Raw genomic sequence first — 17,940 nt, forward strand, 5'->3', positions numbered from 1 at the left:
ATCATCTTTAAACTTTGCCACAAGGCCATCAACTCCATTATCCAAATCACTGACAAACAATGTGAAAAGCAGTGGTCCCAATACTGACCCCTGAGGAACACCACTAGTCACTGGCAGCCAACCAATCTATGTTTCTCTTTGTTTCTATATAAGAACAGAAATAGTCCACTTGGCCCATCGAGTCTGCTCCACCATTCAATCATGGGTTGATCCAATTCTTCCAATCATCCCCACTCCCCTGCCTTCTCCTATACCCTTTGATGCCCGAGCTAATCAAAAACCTATCTATCTCTGCCTTCAATACACCCAATGACTTGGCCTCTCGTGGCAACAAATTCCACAGATTTACCACCCCCTGACTAAAGTAATTTCTCTGCATCTCTGTTCTAAATGGACGTCCTTCTATCCTGAAGTCATGCCCTCTTGTCCTAGACTCCCTTACCATGGAAAATAACTTTGCCATATCTCATCCGCTCAGGGCTTTTAACATTTGGAATGTTTCTATGAGATCCCCCCCCCCCATTCTCCTGAACTCCAGGGAATACAGCCCAAGAGCTGCCAGACGATCCTCATAGGTAACCCTTTCATTCCTGGAATCATTCTCGTGAATCCTATCTGAACCTTCTCCAATGTCAGTATATCCTTTCCAAAATACGGAGCCAAAACTGCACAGAATACTCCAAGTGTGGTCTCACAAGAGCCTTATAGGGCCTCAACATCACATCCCTGCTCTGATATTCTATACCTCTAGAAATGAATGCCAACATTACATTTGCCTTCTTCACCACCGACTCTACCTGGAGGTTAACCTTTATGTACCTTGCACAAGGATTCCCAAGTCCCTTTGCACCTCTGCATTTTGAATTCTCTCCCCATCTAAATAAAAGTCTGCCCATTTATTTCTTCCACCAAAGTGCATGACCATACACTTTCCAACATTGTATTTCATTTGCCATTTCTTTGCCCATTCCCTTAAACTATCCAAGTCTCTCTGCAGGCTTTTTGTTTCTGCAACACTACCCGCTCCTCCACCTATCTTTGTATCATCGGCAAATTTAGCCAAAAATTCATTAATCCAGAGTCCAAATCATTGACATACATGGTAAAAAGCAGCGGTCCCAACACCGACCCCTGTGGAACTCCATTGGTAACCGGCAGTCAGCCAGAATAGGATCCCTTTATTCCCACTCTCTGTTTTCTTTCGTTTCAAATCTTTTTATTGTTATATTATACAAAAGAAATAACATGAGTATATTGAAGTAACAACATTTACAATGTCTCAAAAAAGACATTATCTTAAAGATTAAAAAAAAATTTGTGATAACAAAAAAAACAAAAAAACCTACTAAGCAGAAAAAGTGAGAGAAAAAAACCCATTAGATGTACAACCCCGGAGCCCTGCGTCATACAAAAAGCTTCTAAAAATAAACATCAAACCGCCAGCAAGAAAAGAAAATATACCATTTAGATTGTGGAAAAAATCTACCAATTAGCTCAAATGATAATAACGAGAAAACGAGTCCCATCTTTTCTCAAAATCAAATAAAGGTTCAAAGGTTCGACTTCTAATTTTCTCCAAACTAAGACATAGCATCACTTGAGAGAACCATTGTGACAAAGTGGGAGCCGATGTATTCTTCCACTTCAACAGAATGGCCCTCGAAGCTATCAATGTAACAAATGCAATAGCATGTTGGTCAGACACAGAAATACCATGAATATTTTGAGGAATTATTCCAAAAAGCAGAGTTAATTTATTAGGTTATAGATTAATTTTAAGTGTTTTAGAAATTATTGAAAAAACTGTCTTCCAGAACTGTTCCAATATAGAACAAGCCCAAAACATGTGTGTCAGTGTAGCTATCTCAGTTGATCGTATTCATATAGTTAAAATGATGATTTTACCAAAATTTTTATATTTATTTCCGAATATCCCTATTTTTTTTGACCAGCAAGTTTTTTGATCGGATTGATTCTATTAGTTTATCTCTTATTTGGAATAATAAAAGACCAAGAATTAGTAAATGGCACTTACAAAAATTAAAAAAGAATGGAGGTCTTGCTTTGCCTAATCTAAGAATGCATTATTGGGCTGTTAATGTGCGATACATGTCTTTTTGGTTATATTGGGTTGATAAGAGTGATCAGCCAATTTGGGTAGACCTGGAAATGAAAGTTGTAAAACAGTTTTACAGTATTTAACTTCGTTATTGGGAGCTGCTTTACCTATACAATTAGCTAAAGTTGCTAATTTAAACCTATATCCTGTGATTAAGTATTCTTTACAAATTTGACTCCAGTTCTGCAATTTTTTTAATCTTAAAAAATTTAAACTTTGTAGTTTAATTTATCAAAATTACTTTTTTAAGCCTTCTTTGAGTGATCCAATTGTTTTACTTTGGAAAAGTAAAGGTATTAATTCTTTTTTAGATTAATTTAAAAAGATAGATTGATGTCTTTTGAACAATTAATTGATAAATATTCTCTTTCATACTCACACTTTCTGCAATACCTTCAAGTTAGACATTTTTTACAAAAATATTTAAGTAATTTTCCTTACATATTGGAGACTGACCTGTTAGATACTATTATGAGTATGAACCCTTTGATCAAGGGTTCTATTGGAAGAATTTATAATTTATTATTACAATGGGATAAGTGTCCTTTATCTAAGATTAAACAGGATTGGGAAAAGGAACTCAATTTGACTTTTATGACCGAGGATTGGATGCGGCTTTTGAAGTTGGTTAACTCTTCTTCAATTTGTGCTAGCCATTCATTGATTTAATTTAAAATTGTACATCGTCATCATTTGACGAAGGAGAGACTTTCTAAAATCTTTTCTAATGTTGATAGTTATTGTGATAGATGTAAAACTGAGATAGCTATACTGACACATATGTTTTGATCTTGTTCTATATTAGAACAGTTCTGGAAGTCAGTTTCTTCAACAATTTCCAATCTCTGTTTTCTGCTGATCAGCCAATGCTCCACCCATGCTGGTAACTTCCCTGTAATTTCATGGGCTCTTATCTTGCTAAGCAGTCTCACATGTGGCACCTTCTCAAAGGCCTTCTGAAAATCAAAGTACACCACATCTACAGCATTTCTTTTGTCTACCCTGCTTGTAATTTCCTCAAAAAATTGCAGTAGGTTTGTCAGGCAGGATTTTCCTTTCAGCTACAGCTACTTCTTTTAGAACCCTAGGGTGCATTCCATCAGGTCCAGGAGATTTATCCACCCTCAGACCATTAACCTTCCTGAGCACCTTCTCAGTCGTAATTTTCACTGCACATACTTCACTTCCTTGATACTCTTGAATGTCCAGTATACTGCAGATGTCTTCCACTGTGAAGACTGATGCAAAATACACATTCAGTTCCTCTGCCATCTCTGCATCTCTCATTACAATCTCTCCAGCGTCATATTTGATTGGTCCTATATCTACCACCGACTCTCTTTTACCCTCTATATACTTAAAAAAATCTTTTAGTATCTTCTTTGATATTAGTCACCTGCTTCCTTTCATAACTCATCTTTTCCTTCCTAATGAACTTCTTAATCTCCTGTAGGTTTTTAAAAGCTCCCCAATCCTCTATCTTCCCACTAGCTTTGTCTTCTTTGTATGCCCTCTCTTTTGCTCTTACTTTGGCTCTGACTCCACTTGTCAGCCATGGTAGTGTCCTTCTCCCAATCGAAAATTTATTTTTAATTGGAAGAATGATTCCAGGAATGAAAGGGTTACTGTACTTTATACTTTATTGTCGCCGAACAATTGGTACTAGAATATACAATCATCAGAGCAATATTTGATTCTGCGCTTCACACTCCTGGATTACAAATATTAAATATAATAAATATTAAAAATAGTTAAAATTCGTAGATATTAAAAATTTAAATTATAAATCATCAATAGAAAATGGAAAAATGGTAAGTAAGGTAGTGCAAAAAAACTGAGAGGCAGGTTTGGATATTTGGAGGGTACAGCCCAGATCGGGGTCAGGATCCGTTCAGCAGTCTTACCACAGTTGGAAAGAAGCTGTTCCCAAATCTGGCCGTATGAGTCTTCAAGCTCCTGAACTTTCTCCTGGAGGGAAGAGGGACGAAAAGTCTGTTGGCTGGATGGGTCGTGTCCTTGATTATCCTGGCAGCACTGCTCCAACAGCGTGCGGTGTAAAGTGAGTCCACAGATGGAAGACTGGTTTGTGTGATGTGCTGCGCCGTGTTCACAATCTTCTGCAGCTTCTTTCAGTCTTGGACAGGACAACTTCCATACCAGGTTGTGATGCACCCTAGAAGAATGCTTTCTACGGTGCATCTATAAAAATTAGTGAGGGTTCTCGGGGATAGGCCAAATTTCTTTAGTTTTCTCAGGAAGTAAAGGCGCTAGAGGGCCTTCTTGGCAGTGAACTCTGCTTGGTTGGATCAAGTCAGGTCATTTGTGATATTGACCCCGAGGAACTTAAAGCTTTTGACCTGTTCCACTTGCGCACCACCGATGTAAATTGGGTTGTGCGGTCCGCTACTCCTTTTGAAGTCAACAACCAATTCCTTCGTCTTGCTGACATTGAGGGATAGGTTATTGTCTTCGCACCATGTCACCAGGTTCTTATTTTCCTCTCTGTACTCAAACTCATCATTACCCGAGATACGGCCTACAGTTGTTGTGTCATCAGCAAATACATATATTGAGTTTGATGGAAACTTGGCTACACAATCATGGATGTACAGTGAGTACAGCAGGGGGCTGAGTACACAGCTTTGTGGGGCCCCGGTGCTCAGAGTGATTGTAGAGGAGAGCTTGTCCCCTATTTTTACAGCCTGGGTCCTGTCTGTGAGGAAGTTGAAGATCCAGCTGCAGATCTGAGTGCTAAGGCCCAGGTTCCGGAGCTTAGGAATTCGTTTATTTGAAATGATGGTATTAAAGGCAGAGCTGTAGTCAATGAAAAGGAGCCTTAGGTATGCGTCTTTATTCTACAGGTGTTCTAAGGTGGAATGTAGGGCCAGAGAAATGGCATCTGCCGTTGACCTGTTGCTCCGGTAGGCGAATTGCAAAGCACCGAGGTTGACTGGTAGGCTGTGGTTGATGTGAGCCATAACCAATCGCTCGAAGCACTTCATAGCAATTGATGTCAGAGCCACAGGTCGATAGTCATTCAGGCATGCTCTTCTTCGGCACTGGCATTATCATTGTCTTCTTAAAACACGAGGGGATCTAGACTGAAGCAAGGAGCAGTTGAAGATGTCAGCAAACACTCCAGCTAGCTCGCTTGCACAGGCCCAGAGAACCCGTCCCGGGACGCCATCTGGGCCCGTCGCCTTCCTTGGATTTATCTTCAGGAACACCCTTCTAACGTCCTCCTCGGTGACGATGAATCTCGATGCCACCAGGTCCGGTTCATCCGGAGAGAGCAGGATGCTCCTCTTCTGTTCAAATCTTGCGTAGAATACGTTATGTTCGTCAGGGAGAGAAGCGCCGCAGTTATTGATATTCCCAGCCTTTTCTTTGCACCCAGTGATCTCATTAAGACCTTGCCATAGTCTACTGGCATCCCTTTGGTTAGCCTGGGCTTCCAACTTGGCTCGATATTGCTTCTTGGTGCCCTTAATGGCTTTCCGGAGTTCACGCTTGGATTCCGTGTAGCGACTGGTATCCCCGGACCTAAAAGCCACAGCGCTAGCCTTTAAAAGGGACTTGACGTCATAATTCATCCAAGGTTTCTAGTTAGGGAATACCCGGATCGTCTTGCGAGATACACAGTCTTCCGTGCGTTTCCAAATAAAGTCTGTGACAGCTGAGGCATACTTATCAAGGTTAGCTGCTGAGTCCTTGAATACTAACCAGTCCACCGATTCAAAGCAGTCACAGATGACCTCATCTGTTTCCTCCGTCCAATGCGAAACTACTTTTGACACCGTGACCTCCCAGTTCAGTTTCTGTTTGTAAGCCAGGAGCAGGAGTACGGCCTGATGGTCCGATTTTCTGAAGTGAGGTCGTGGGACGGAACGGTAGGCATCCTTGACTGCTGTGTAGCAGTGGTCAAGTATATTCGGGCCTCTAGTGGGGCAGGAGACATGTTGGTATAACTTTGGCAGTGCCTTTCTGAGGTTGGCCTGGTTAAAGTCCCCAGCTGTAAAGAGCAAAGCCTCCGGATACCTGGTCTCAAGTTCACTGATGTTGGCATACAGTATGTTCAGAGCACACTTCACATCTGCCTGGGGGGGGGGGCACGTGTATGAGGAATGTCTGGCACTTCTTGGGTATATTCCCTGGAATTCAGAAGAATGAGGCGGGATCTCACAGAAACATTCCAAATGTTAAAAGGCCTGAACAGATCAGATATGGCAAAGTTATTTCCCATGGTAAGGGAGTCTAGGACAAGAGGCCATGACTTCAGGATTGAAGAACGTCCATTTAGAACAAAGATGTGGAGAAATTATTTTAATCAGAGGGTGGTAAATCTGTGGAATTTGTTGCCATGAGTGGCTGTGGAGGCCAAGTCATTAGGTGCATTTAAGGCAGAGTTAGATAGGTTCTTGATTAGCCAGGGAATCATAGGGTATGAGGAGAAGGCAGGGGAGTGGGGAGGACTGGAAGAATTGGATCAGCCCATGATTGAATGGCGGAGCAGACTCAATGGGCTGAATGGGTTACTTCTGCTCCTATATCTTATGGTCTTTAGGAATATATCTGTTTTACACTGCCCTCATTTTTCGCAGAAACTCCAGTCATTGCTGCTCAGCTGTCCTTCCTGCTCATGTCCCTTTCCAGTCAACTTTGGCCAGTTTCTGTTTTCCACTGAAATACTGACACATTGGATTTTAGTTTATCCTACTCAAATTTGAAAGTGCACTTGATCAGATTGTGATCACTGTATCCTAAGGGTTCCTTAACCTTAAGCTCTCTTATCACCTCCAGATCATTGCACAACACCCAATCCAGCACAGCCAATCCCCTAGTGGGCTCAACAACTGCCTGTTCTAAAATGCCATCCCTTAGACTTCTACAAATTCTCTGTCTTAAGATCCAGTACTGACCTGGTTTTCCCAATCCACTTTCATGTTAAAATCCCCAACGAGAGAAGTCAGAGGAGAATATCCAGACTAGTTCAAGCTGACAGGAAGGTGACAGTAACTCAGATAACGCTTTACAACAGTGGTGTGCAGAAGAGCATCTTGTGTCATGCCTTGCAGTGGATGGGCTACAGCAGCAGAAGAGCAGGAACATGCACACAGAGGCCAATTTAGTAGGTAGAGGAGGTACCTAGTTAAGTGGCCATTGTGTGTATTTAATACTCGTTAGCCACTCCTTAACACCCACTGGACTCAGCAGTGAGAAAACCACCCTTTTTAGACTCTGTACGTCTAGGGTCGGTATGACTTGGGTCCCACCAAAATTGGGAAGTTGGGATGCTTCTACAAAAGCCATTAAATGAAACACCTTATCACATTAGCAGTAAAATCTTAACTAGGACGTTACACTCTCCCCCGACCAAAAATAGTCATGTCCTCAAGACTTTGAAATTTATCATTAATAACACAGCTTTCAAAGGAATTTTGGGATGTCATGACATCCAGTCCATTTGTAAATGGTGGTGACACATCTCACGAGGAAGATAGACACAAGACTCTGCTCCCCCACTGCGTCATAGGACAGCCTGTCTAGGCGTTTCCTGATTCTTTGACGCCTCCTTATCCCATCTTCCACTTCTTCAGCATCAAGCACTCCTTGGGATCTTTCCTGTCTTTTTGGGGATGCCACCTCCTCTCCGTCACTTGTGCCTTCAGATAACTCAGGTCCCCCTGCCACTTGACTGAGCTCAGCTTCATCCGCAATTACTTTGGAGCCCAGCTTCCCTTCATTGTCCAGCTGCAAGCCTGCCTGTCCATGACTAGTTCCATCATCACCCACCCCCTGCTACATCCGAGTCAGCATGGGGAGGTTCGGGAATCTCTTCATCAATTATTAGGGAGTTTGTGTAATGTAACATATAACACACCCCCACTTCCCCATCTTCTGAGTCTGTACAGCATTCAGTGGTTAGGTCCCCTTCAGGTCTCTCCACTGATTGTCTTTCCGTTCTTCCATTTCAGCGCAGAGTCCTACTTCTAGGTGTAGGGTCCATGTCAGGCTCGGGGTCAACACGTGTCTCCTTTCCTAGAGGTACAAGGTGGATCCAGTGGAGAATTTTGACAGGCCCAATCCCGACCAGGATTCACCCAGAAAATTGGCACATTTGGCACCTGACTCTCCAATACAAAAGGCATAGCCATCCAGTGGTCAGCCAACTTATGCTTCCCTGATAGCCCCAAATTCCTTATTAGAACCCTGTCTCCAGGCATCAGTTGGGAGAACCTAATCTTTTGATCACATCTCCTCTTTTTTCCTTGATTCTGCTTGGTAGTAGAGACTCCTGCTAGTTCATAAGCCTTTTGCAATTCCTTCCTCATGTCAGACACATACTTAAGATAGGTCTTCTGTGGCAAGTTGTCCCCACCAGTCCCAAACCAGAAGTCTACAGGCAATCTCAAAATCCCATCCCTGATCGCTGGGAAGGTCACAATGAACAAAATACTTTTCCCATCACACTTTGGCCAAGGTGAATGCCCTCTGACCCGTTGTAGGGAAGGCTTGAGCATATCTGGTGTAGTCAGGTTGCGGCAAGCTTGTGGAATGGTGTAACCAGAAACTCCCAAATGATCCACACTCTATCCAGCCCTGGCCTTGCCTCTGATTTCCCCATGGCAGAAAACAAGCACATTGCTTTAACTCCAGATGCAGGAACACATCTGTCCATTTCTGGCCCTTCATGCGAACATTAGGACAATGCATCTGCATCAATGTTCTGGCTTCCCAGCTGGTACTTCATGTTTAAATCATAAACAAACAATGCCTGTGGCATGCAATTTCACCGAGGTCAGGATATAAGTCAGACATTATTGTTGTCAGTCTTCACCTCAAACTTAGCACTGTATAGATAATCATTTATCCTATCCACCACAGCCCATAAACCCCACTTTGTGCGAGGAGTAATTTCGCTCAGAGGGTGACAAACTCCAGCTGACAAATGCAACAGGGCTCAACCCTGTGCCGTGATCCTAATATAAAACCCTCTCTAAACCCTCTCGGCTGGTGTCTGTATGCAATACATACAGCAACTGGGGGGTTTGCAAAGGCCAGTACTGGTGCTTTAGTCAGCAGCTCCTACAGCAACTGAAAGGCCTCTTCACATTTTGCATCCCAACTTGCTCTGAAGGGCTAAGATAAACTTTACCATCTTCTCCCTTTATCCTCCTCCCCTTCTTTCCTGAGGGAAGGTAACCGCACAGTAGCTAATTCAAAGGGTGGCTTACTTTGGAGCAGTACATCACGAACCTCTGATAGTACCCACAGAGTCCAATGAATGAGCATAGAGCACTCACAGTTGTGGGCTTTGGCCATGTGGTCACAGCCTCTAGCTTGGACAGATGTAGCTACTCCACACATGAGACCATGTGCCCGATGTAGTTGAGAGATGTCTTGCGGAAGAGGCACTTGTCCAGTGACAGTCTCAACCCTTCAACTTTCAGACAGCCTAACACCTTTGGTAGCCTCATCTTGTGTTCTTCCAGGGTGAACCTGAACACTATGAGATCATCCAGGTACACCAGCACCCCAAGCAAGTTAATGTCCCCAACAGTCTTCTCCATGACACGTTGGAAAGTTGCTGGTGCTCCTGATATGCCTGGGGCATTCTTTCAAATGAAAATATCCAAGTGGACATACTCCTTGTCAGTCTTACAAATGGGGATCTGATAATACCCACTCCTTAGATCCAGCACATTGAACCACTTTGCTCCACCCAGACAAGCCAGCATGCCTTCAATCTACGGAACAGTATATTGGTCAGGGACAGTACGTTGGTTCAGTGTTCGATAGTCAACACACATTCGTTCCTTTGCATTCTTCTTCCTCACCACCACTATGGGTGACACATAGGGACTCTGTGACTCACTGATAATCCCAGCTTCCTTCAGCTTCAACAGATGCTGCCGAACGTCCTCCACCTCATCTGGTGCTAACCGCTGAGATCTTTCTCTGAAAGGGATTCCTCTGTCACTCGGATGTCATGACAAGTACTCTTGGAACAACCCACATCAAACTCGTCTGTAGAAAAGACATCTTCAAACCTTAACATCTTCTCTATCAGTCTCCTTTTCTGACCCCCAGGCGCCGGGGAGTCATTAAAGTTGAATGACTTGGCTGTCAACTTTCCTAATCTAGGCGATTGTCTCTCTTCTGGTTTTCTCACAGGAAAACTAGACATTACAGTCACTGGGAAAAGATGAGTCATTGGCATTCCACGCCTGAGGGTGACCTCTCTCTGAGAGGTGTTCCTGACAATCACTGTCTTCCTGTTTACTTGTACAGCCAAAGGTTTCTGCAGATTAGACCTCACCAGCAGCCCAGCAGGTAAGCATGACTCTTCTTAGTAGTCTTCCAGAATGTCCACCAGGAGGGCCTCGGCTTCAAGCATTCTGGGAAATTTGGGATTTCTGTCACTCTAACTACTTCCCCAGGCCATAACATGATGGGTTTGGATTGGATGTACCACACAATCCTCCATTTGTGCTCATCATCCTTCAGAAACAGCTATGAACATTGGGTTTTCAGAAAACTCTCTTCGATTCTCTCTTTGCAGGCTCCCACAATAGGAGTACTTGTTCCCACAAGAATCGAAGCTTCATCCATCTCAGCTGGGTCAGGACAAACCAACACTAATGTATCAGGGGCCTCAGCTACTCCAACATCTGCCTCCAAAAACTCCAGCTTCAAAGACAAGTAACCATCATACAGATAGTTATGCGTACTAAGACCTCAGATCTGTAGCGCACTGAGTGGCATCAACAGTAAATGTGTCAAGGACTCTGCACAGCAGAGTAACCAGAGAACCTATGTTAAGTATGGCTCTATCATAAATACCCTCAATCTGTCGGGATACACTAGAGCTTTTCCCCACTAAGCATTCAGGAATAGGGTTTCACACTGTGGAGTGCTCTTTGATACATTGATTGGAACATGTTCTCCCCGAGACGCCAAGCCATTTCTTTACTGGGTCTCTCCGAGGTTTCTTGACTTTCCCCTTTTGTTGAAGTAACCATTGGTTCACTTTCTGAAGGTTTTCTCGACCTTTACACTCCCACTTGAAGTGCCCCTCCTCACCACAGTTAGTCATAGTCAGAGTCATACTTTATTGATCCCGAGGGAAATTGGTTTTCGTTACAGTTGCACCATAAATAATTAAATAGTAATAAAACCGCAAATAGTTAAATAGTAATATGTAAATTATGCCAGGAAATAAGTCCAGGACCAGCCTATTGGCTCAGGGTGTCTGTCCCTCCAAGGGAGGAGTTGTAAAGTTTGACGGCCACAGGCAGGAATGACCTCCTATGACTCTCTGTGCTGCATCTTGGTGGAATGAGTTGTGACAGACAATACTGGTTACTCCCCTTTTCAAAGGACCTCGTTCAACAGCAGCCCTCTACTTAGTACATTCCATCAGTGGGTCCGGCTCCCTATTGGCTTTGTCAGGCTTGGTGGCAGCACCAGCCAATATCAACCGAGAGAGCTCGGCTCATAAGATCTTTCAACAAATCCTGTCAAACCTCCACATGTGTGATATCAGGGGTCTCCTCAGCAACAGGGGCTACTACCAAGGAATGTGCCCTGCTGACAGAGGCCTCCCACTCCTCCATCACGTTCTCCTCCTCTCTTACTTCTCTGATCAGCTCAACAAACGAGGGAGGGGGAAACATCCTATGAGACATTTGGAGGCTCAAAGCAATCACATCAGGTGAATGTGCGCCCTTCGTCACTTGGTCCATCCTTAATTGATTCACATCAGCCTGTGGAATGGCCTCTTTATGGTGTAAGCAAAGCAGCTATCTCTCTAGCTGAAAAATGTAGGCAGAAAGTTTCTCCCCTTTCTTCAGAAACATGTCGTAAGCTGCACTGGGCTTCCTGTCATGCCAAAAACACACTCTAGCATTTTCATGTAGCCCGCAAAAGTAGCCAAAGGGTTCTCTGTCTTTTAGGATCTCACTACGTCAGCAGCCGGACCTCTCAGACTCTCTACCAGTTGCTGACTTTTCTCATTATCAGAGCACTCCCACTCATCCAGCATCTGAGAGGTCTGCTCCGCCCGTCTCATATTTCTCTTCCCCCTCAAGAGTGGGCTTCACTCCTGAGAACATTCTCAGCCTACGATAACTTTGACTCGTCACTGGTACACTTTGCCATTTATCCGCCAGGGATGTAAGGGCTAATACCAACTCAGAATTTTCACCCCTCGCTGAAGGACTCATTAGACACTTCACATCAGATAACTCCTTCCCTTCATTCTGCAGAAATGAGAGCAACTTGTCTCTGCCCTCAGCTACCGGAGACTCAACTTCCAATTTGGCACCCTTGCCTACACTCCCCTTGTCTCTGAAAGTATGGACAGCGGATGGCCCCGCCTCTCCAGGTAAACCAAGCGTAACAAGCAGATCCACTCCCGTCATCTCATTGCTAGTCTGAACTAAAACAACATCTTTGTCCGACATTCAGTCAAACAGCCGTTCCACGATTGTAACTTACCCTAATACTTTAACAGTACTTGAAATCCAATCACTAATTCATCTGGGCTGTGGATATCCAGCTCGCTTAGAATAGAAGCATTAGTTATGGGCAAGCTCTTTGAATTGCACCAACACTTAATCCCTGAGGCATCCATAACCATATATCTTAATCACTTTCCCAGACAATAGTTTAACTCAGGCATAAACACACAAACCACTTAATCAATTCTTCGAGCAATCCCCAGACAATAGCCCCCATAATAAAACCCCTTTTTATTGGGCATCTCCAGAGATGTGGCTCATTATCCCCTCACCAGACTCAACAGTGAGAAAACCACCTTTCTTGGACTCCATATGTCTAGGGTCAGCACGACTTGGGTCCCACCAAAACTGGGAAGTTGGGGGATGTCTCACCCAGCCAAACCCCAATCTGTGTGAATACTGTGTAACTACTGCCCCCATGCATTGTACACTGCATACAATTATAAAGAAAGTATATTTGTGAATGTTAGCTTAACCAAACCATTATTAAAGAAGAAAGTAAAAAAATAAATAAATAAAACAACCCATGATAATTAAAACAGTCAAGTGTGCACAAGCTTGGAGCTCAAATCTTCAAAAAGCTGATGTGTCCAGTGTACTCACGATGACAACTCCTAGTCACTGACCACCAGTAGAATTTCCCTTCTTGGACTCAATCAAATCGTGCACTCCCATAGGATCAAATCCTACGGCCAGTTCCCTCGAGTTTCTTCTCTTATCATCTCCCACCGAAAATTCCCAGTATAATTCAGTAGGTAACAATAACAAACCAATTTATCAGCTTAACAGTTTTATGAAACAGAGAATCCTTCTGCCCCTCCATTCGATGTGCTGTGCACACAGTGACATTGTGTTCCAAATCTTCCCCAACCCACAACTGAACTAGGCGGCATACCCAACCGAGAACCAAGGACCTGTTCACAGATATTCAACCTCTCGCTCCTGCTGTCTGAAGTTCCTGGCTGCTTCTGTGATGGTATGAAGTTCCCCAACCACAAATACCAAAACTCAAAATAAGATTTTAAGTCCTTTCCAATACAGATATCAATGATACCCACACTACAGAGAGTTTGTATGACTCTTCGCCTATTCTTCAAGGAACTACCTTTTTTCCCTGTTTAGTCGCTGCAGCAAGATCTAGCTGCCCATACCCACTGCTTGAGTGGTGGGTACCCCCTCACTACCAAGGAGAAGATACTTCCATCTAACAAAGTAGTTTAAGCACAGTTTAATTTATTTTTAATGATACACTTTTGGTTTCAGACAAATATTTCTTAACACTGAGTCTGGCTCCGTGGCTCAGAAAGGAAGTGGGGAGGAGATGTGAGCTGTGGTGAAAGACAGCGTAGAATGTTGAGGGGGGACTTGATAGAGATGTTTAAAATTGTCAGGGGGATAGATAGAGTTGACGTGGATAGGCTTTTTCCATTGAGAGTGGGGAAGATTCAAACAAGAGAACATGAGTTGAGAGTTAAAGGACAAAAGTTTTGGGGTAACATGAGGGGGAACTTCTTTACTCAGAGAGTGGTAGCTGTGTGGAACAAGCTTCCAGCAGAAGTGGTTGAGGCAGGTTCGATGTTGTCCTTTAAAGTTAAATTGGATAGATATATGGACAGGAAAGGAATGGAGGGTTATGGGCTGAGTGCAGGTCGGTGGGACTAGGTGAGAGTAAGAGTTCGGCACGGACTAGAAGGGCTGAGATGTCCTGTTTCCGTGCTGTAATTGTTATATGGTTATATGAATTCATTAGTTAGGGGAACAGAAAAGAGGTTCTGTGGATGAGAATGAGATTCCCAAGTAGTACATTGCCTCCCAGCTGCCAGGGTCCGGGACATCTAGAATCAAATCCTACGCATTTTTAAGTGGGAGGATAAGCAGCCTGAGGCCATGGTCCATATAGATGCTAATGACATAGGTAGGAAGAGGTATGAGGTTCTGCTAAGTGAGTTTGGGAGTTAGGTGCTAAATTAAAGGACGGGACCTCCAACTGAATTGAATTGACTTTATTACTTACATCCTTCATATACATAAGGAGTAAAACTCTTTACATTACACCTCTGTCTAAATGTGCAATGTGCAATTTATAATAATTTATAATAAATAGTATGTACAGCAGGCCAGTCAATATAACATAGAAATATAGTTGTATCAGCATGAATTAATCAGTCTGATGGCCTGGTGGAAGAAGCTGTCCCGGAGCTTGTTGGTCCTGGCTTTTATGCTCTGGTACTGTTCTCTGGATGGTAGCAGCTGGAACAGTTTGTGGTTGGGGTGACTTGGGTTCCCAATGGTCCTTCAGACCCTTTTTACACACCTGCCATTGTAAATGTCCTGAATAGTGGGGAGTTCATACCTACAGATGTGCTGGGCTGTCCGCACCACTCTCTGCAGAGTCCTGCGATTGAGGGAAGTACAGTTCCCATACCAGGCAGTGATGCAGCCAGTCAGGATGCTCTCAATCGTGCGCCTGTAGAAAGTTCTTAGGATTTGGGGCCCATACCAAACTTCTTCAACCGTCTGAGGTGAAAGAGGTGCTGTTGTGCCTTTTTCACCACACAGTGGTATGTAGAGACTATGTGAGATCCTCAGTGATGTGTATGCCAAGGAACTTAAAGCAGTTCACCCTCTCAACCCCAGATCCATTGATGTCTATAGGGGTTAGCCTGTCTCCATTCCTCCTGCAGTCCACAATCAGCTCCTTTATTTTTGCAACATTGAGGGAGAGGTTATTTTCTTGACACCTCTATGTCAGGGCACCTCTATGTTCCTCTCTGTACGCTGCCACATTTTTATTTGAGATTAGGCCAATCAGTGTAGTATTGTCAGCAAATTTAATTAGCAGATTGGAGCTGTGGGTGGTGACACAGTCATGAGTATACAGAGAATGAAGGAGGGGGCTTAGGACACAGCCCTGAGGGGCATCTGTCAGAGGGGTAGAGGTGAGGGAGCCCACTCTTACCACCTGACAGGAAGTCCAAGATCCAGCTACACAAGGCAGGATGATCTCAGAAATGCTACCCATGCCACATGCTAGTGAGGCCAGAAATAGGAAGATAATACAGTTTAACATGTGGATAAGGAGATGGTGTAAGGGAGAGGGCTTCAGATCTTTGGATCATTGGGCTGTCTTCCAGGGAAGGTAGGGTGATAGAAGATAGGGTTTGTAGCTAAACTGGAAGGGGCCGAGCAGTCTTGTAATGACTTACTGTTGAAAGTGTCCTGACTGGATGCATCAAGACTGTTGTTCACTTACTGTTGAAAGTGTCCTGACTGGATGCATCAAGACTGTGTAATCCCTCACTATATGCAAACTCAGATCGTTAGCTAGCTCTGCTAACAGACATGTGACTCAGCAGTGAGAAGGCCACTTATGTCCATCGATATACGTCTAGTGTCAGTATGATTCGGTATAACAAGAACATGATGTTCCTATTAAAGAAACATTGATTTCAGCGAATGATGTGTAAATACTGCTCGTACACAATTGTCAGCAAAAAATAACAGATTGTTCACCGTATAAAATTATGAAGAAAGTATATTTACAAATTTTAGCTATATCAAACAGTTAATAAGTGAAAGAAAAAAATAAATAATTTAAAAATTACAGTTAAACCGTCTTGAACAAACTCACTCGCTCACTTCAATCTCTCAGAAGTATTGACCTTCCTCTTCGGACCATTCATCTGAATAAAGCGCTTCTTGCCATGGGGACTCTCCTTCTAGAAATCTTAACTAGGGCATTACGCTCTGCCCCCACCAAAAATAGTCATGCCCTTATGACTGTAGAACTTTGTAAACCATTTTTAATAACACAGTATTCAAATGAATTTCATGGTTTCAGGACCCCGAGCCTGAATTTGTAAAGGGAAGTAGCATTTCCCACTATGGGAATGGACGTAACGCTCTGTTTCACAGGTGTATCCTCTGCCAGCCTTGCTCGGGGTTTTATGACTCTCTGAGACCTCCTTATCTCAATTTCAGCTTCAACCACTCCTTATGACTCTTCCTGTCTACTAGGGGATGCCTCCCTCTGTCCATCACTCATACCTTCTGGCAGATCAGGTCCCCCACTCCATGACTGAACTTAGCTTCCTTCCGTTTAAGCAGGTGCCGCCGAATATCTTCATCCTCCACTGGTACTAACTGGCCAGGCAGCATCTATGGAAAAGAGCATAGTTGATGTTTCAGGCCAAGACCCCTCAGCGGGACTGAGCAAAAAAGTTGAGGATTAGAGTTAGAAGGTGGGGGAGGGGAAGAAGAAACACAAGGTGATAGGTGAAACTGGGAGGGGGGAAAGAGTGCAGTACTCGGCTGGAGAAGGGAGAACAGAAGGGTATGGAGCACCAGAGGGAGGTGATGGGCAGGCAAGGAGATAAGGTGAGAGAGGGAAAGGGAGATGGGGAATGGTCGGGGGGAGGGGGGCATTACCGGAAGTTTGAGAAATAGGTTTTCGTGCCATCAGGTTGGAGGCTACCCAGACAGAATACAAGGAGTAGCTTCTCCAACCTGAGTGTGACCTAATCACGACAGTCAAGGAGGCCGTGGATTGAGATGTCAGAATGGAAATGGGAAGTGGGATTAAACAGGGTGGGCACAGGGAAATCCCACTTTTTCTGGCGGACAGAGCGTAGGTGTTCTGCAAAGCGGTTTCCCGATCTACCTCGAGTCTCACTGATATACAGGAGGCCCCACCAGGAACACCGGATACAATAGGTGACCCCAACAGACTCACAGGTGAAGTGTCACCTCACCTGGAAGGACTGATTGAGGCTTTGAATCGTAGTGAGGGAGGAGGTGTAGGGGCAGGTGTAGCATTTATTCCACTTGCAAGGTTAAGTGTCAGGAGGGAGATCAGTGGGGAGGGATGAATAGACAAGGGAGTCATGTAGGGAGCGATCCCTGCAGAAAGCAGAAAGTGAGTGGGGAGGGAAAGATAAGCTTGGTGGTGGGACACTAATGGAGATGGTGGGAGTTATGGAGAATTATGTGCTGGTCTCGAAGGCAGGTAGGGTTGTAGGTGAGGTTAAGAGGAGCCTTATCCATGATGGGGTGACGGGAGGATAGGGTGAAGGCAGATGTGTGCGAAATGGAAGAGATGGGGTTGAGGGCAGTGTTTATGGTGGAGGAAGGGAAGCCCCCTTTCTTTGAAGAAGGAGGACATCTTCTTTGTTCTGGAATGAAAAGCCTCATCCTGGGGCAGATGCGGCATAGATGGAGGAACTGAGAGAAAGGGATGGCATTTTTACAAGTAACAGGGTGGGAAGAGGTATAGTCCAGGGAGCTGTGAGAGTCAGCGGT

At 44.1% G+C, this 17,940-nt stretch overlaps 1 protein-coding gene across 5 annotated transcripts in view; it reads right to left on the reverse strand.

The window, feature by feature from the left end:
• Positions 1-17,940, reverse strand: part of pola2 (polymerase (DNA directed), alpha 2) — a 249,450-nt gene that overhangs the window by 135,149 nt on the left and 96,361 nt on the right. For 4 of the 5 annotated variants that reach the window (XM_063036321.1, XM_063036322.1, XM_063036319.1 and 1 more), the window contains exon 3: positions 16,690-16,800. In XM_063036321.1, coding sequence (XP_062892391.1) covers positions 16,690-16,800 — 111 coding nt within the window. Of the gene's footprint in view, positions 1-16,281; positions 16,344-16,689; positions 16,801-17,940 lie in introns of those variants that run through there. The other variant, XM_063036325.1, reaches the window with a different exon arrangement.

This window comes from Mobula hypostoma, chromosome 30 (genome assembly GCF_963921235.1).
Source record: "Mobula hypostoma chromosome 30, sMobHyp1.1, whole genome shotgun sequence".
Taxonomy (NCBI): Eukaryota; Metazoa; Chordata; class Chondrichthyes; order Myliobatiformes; family Myliobatidae; genus Mobula; species Mobula hypostoma.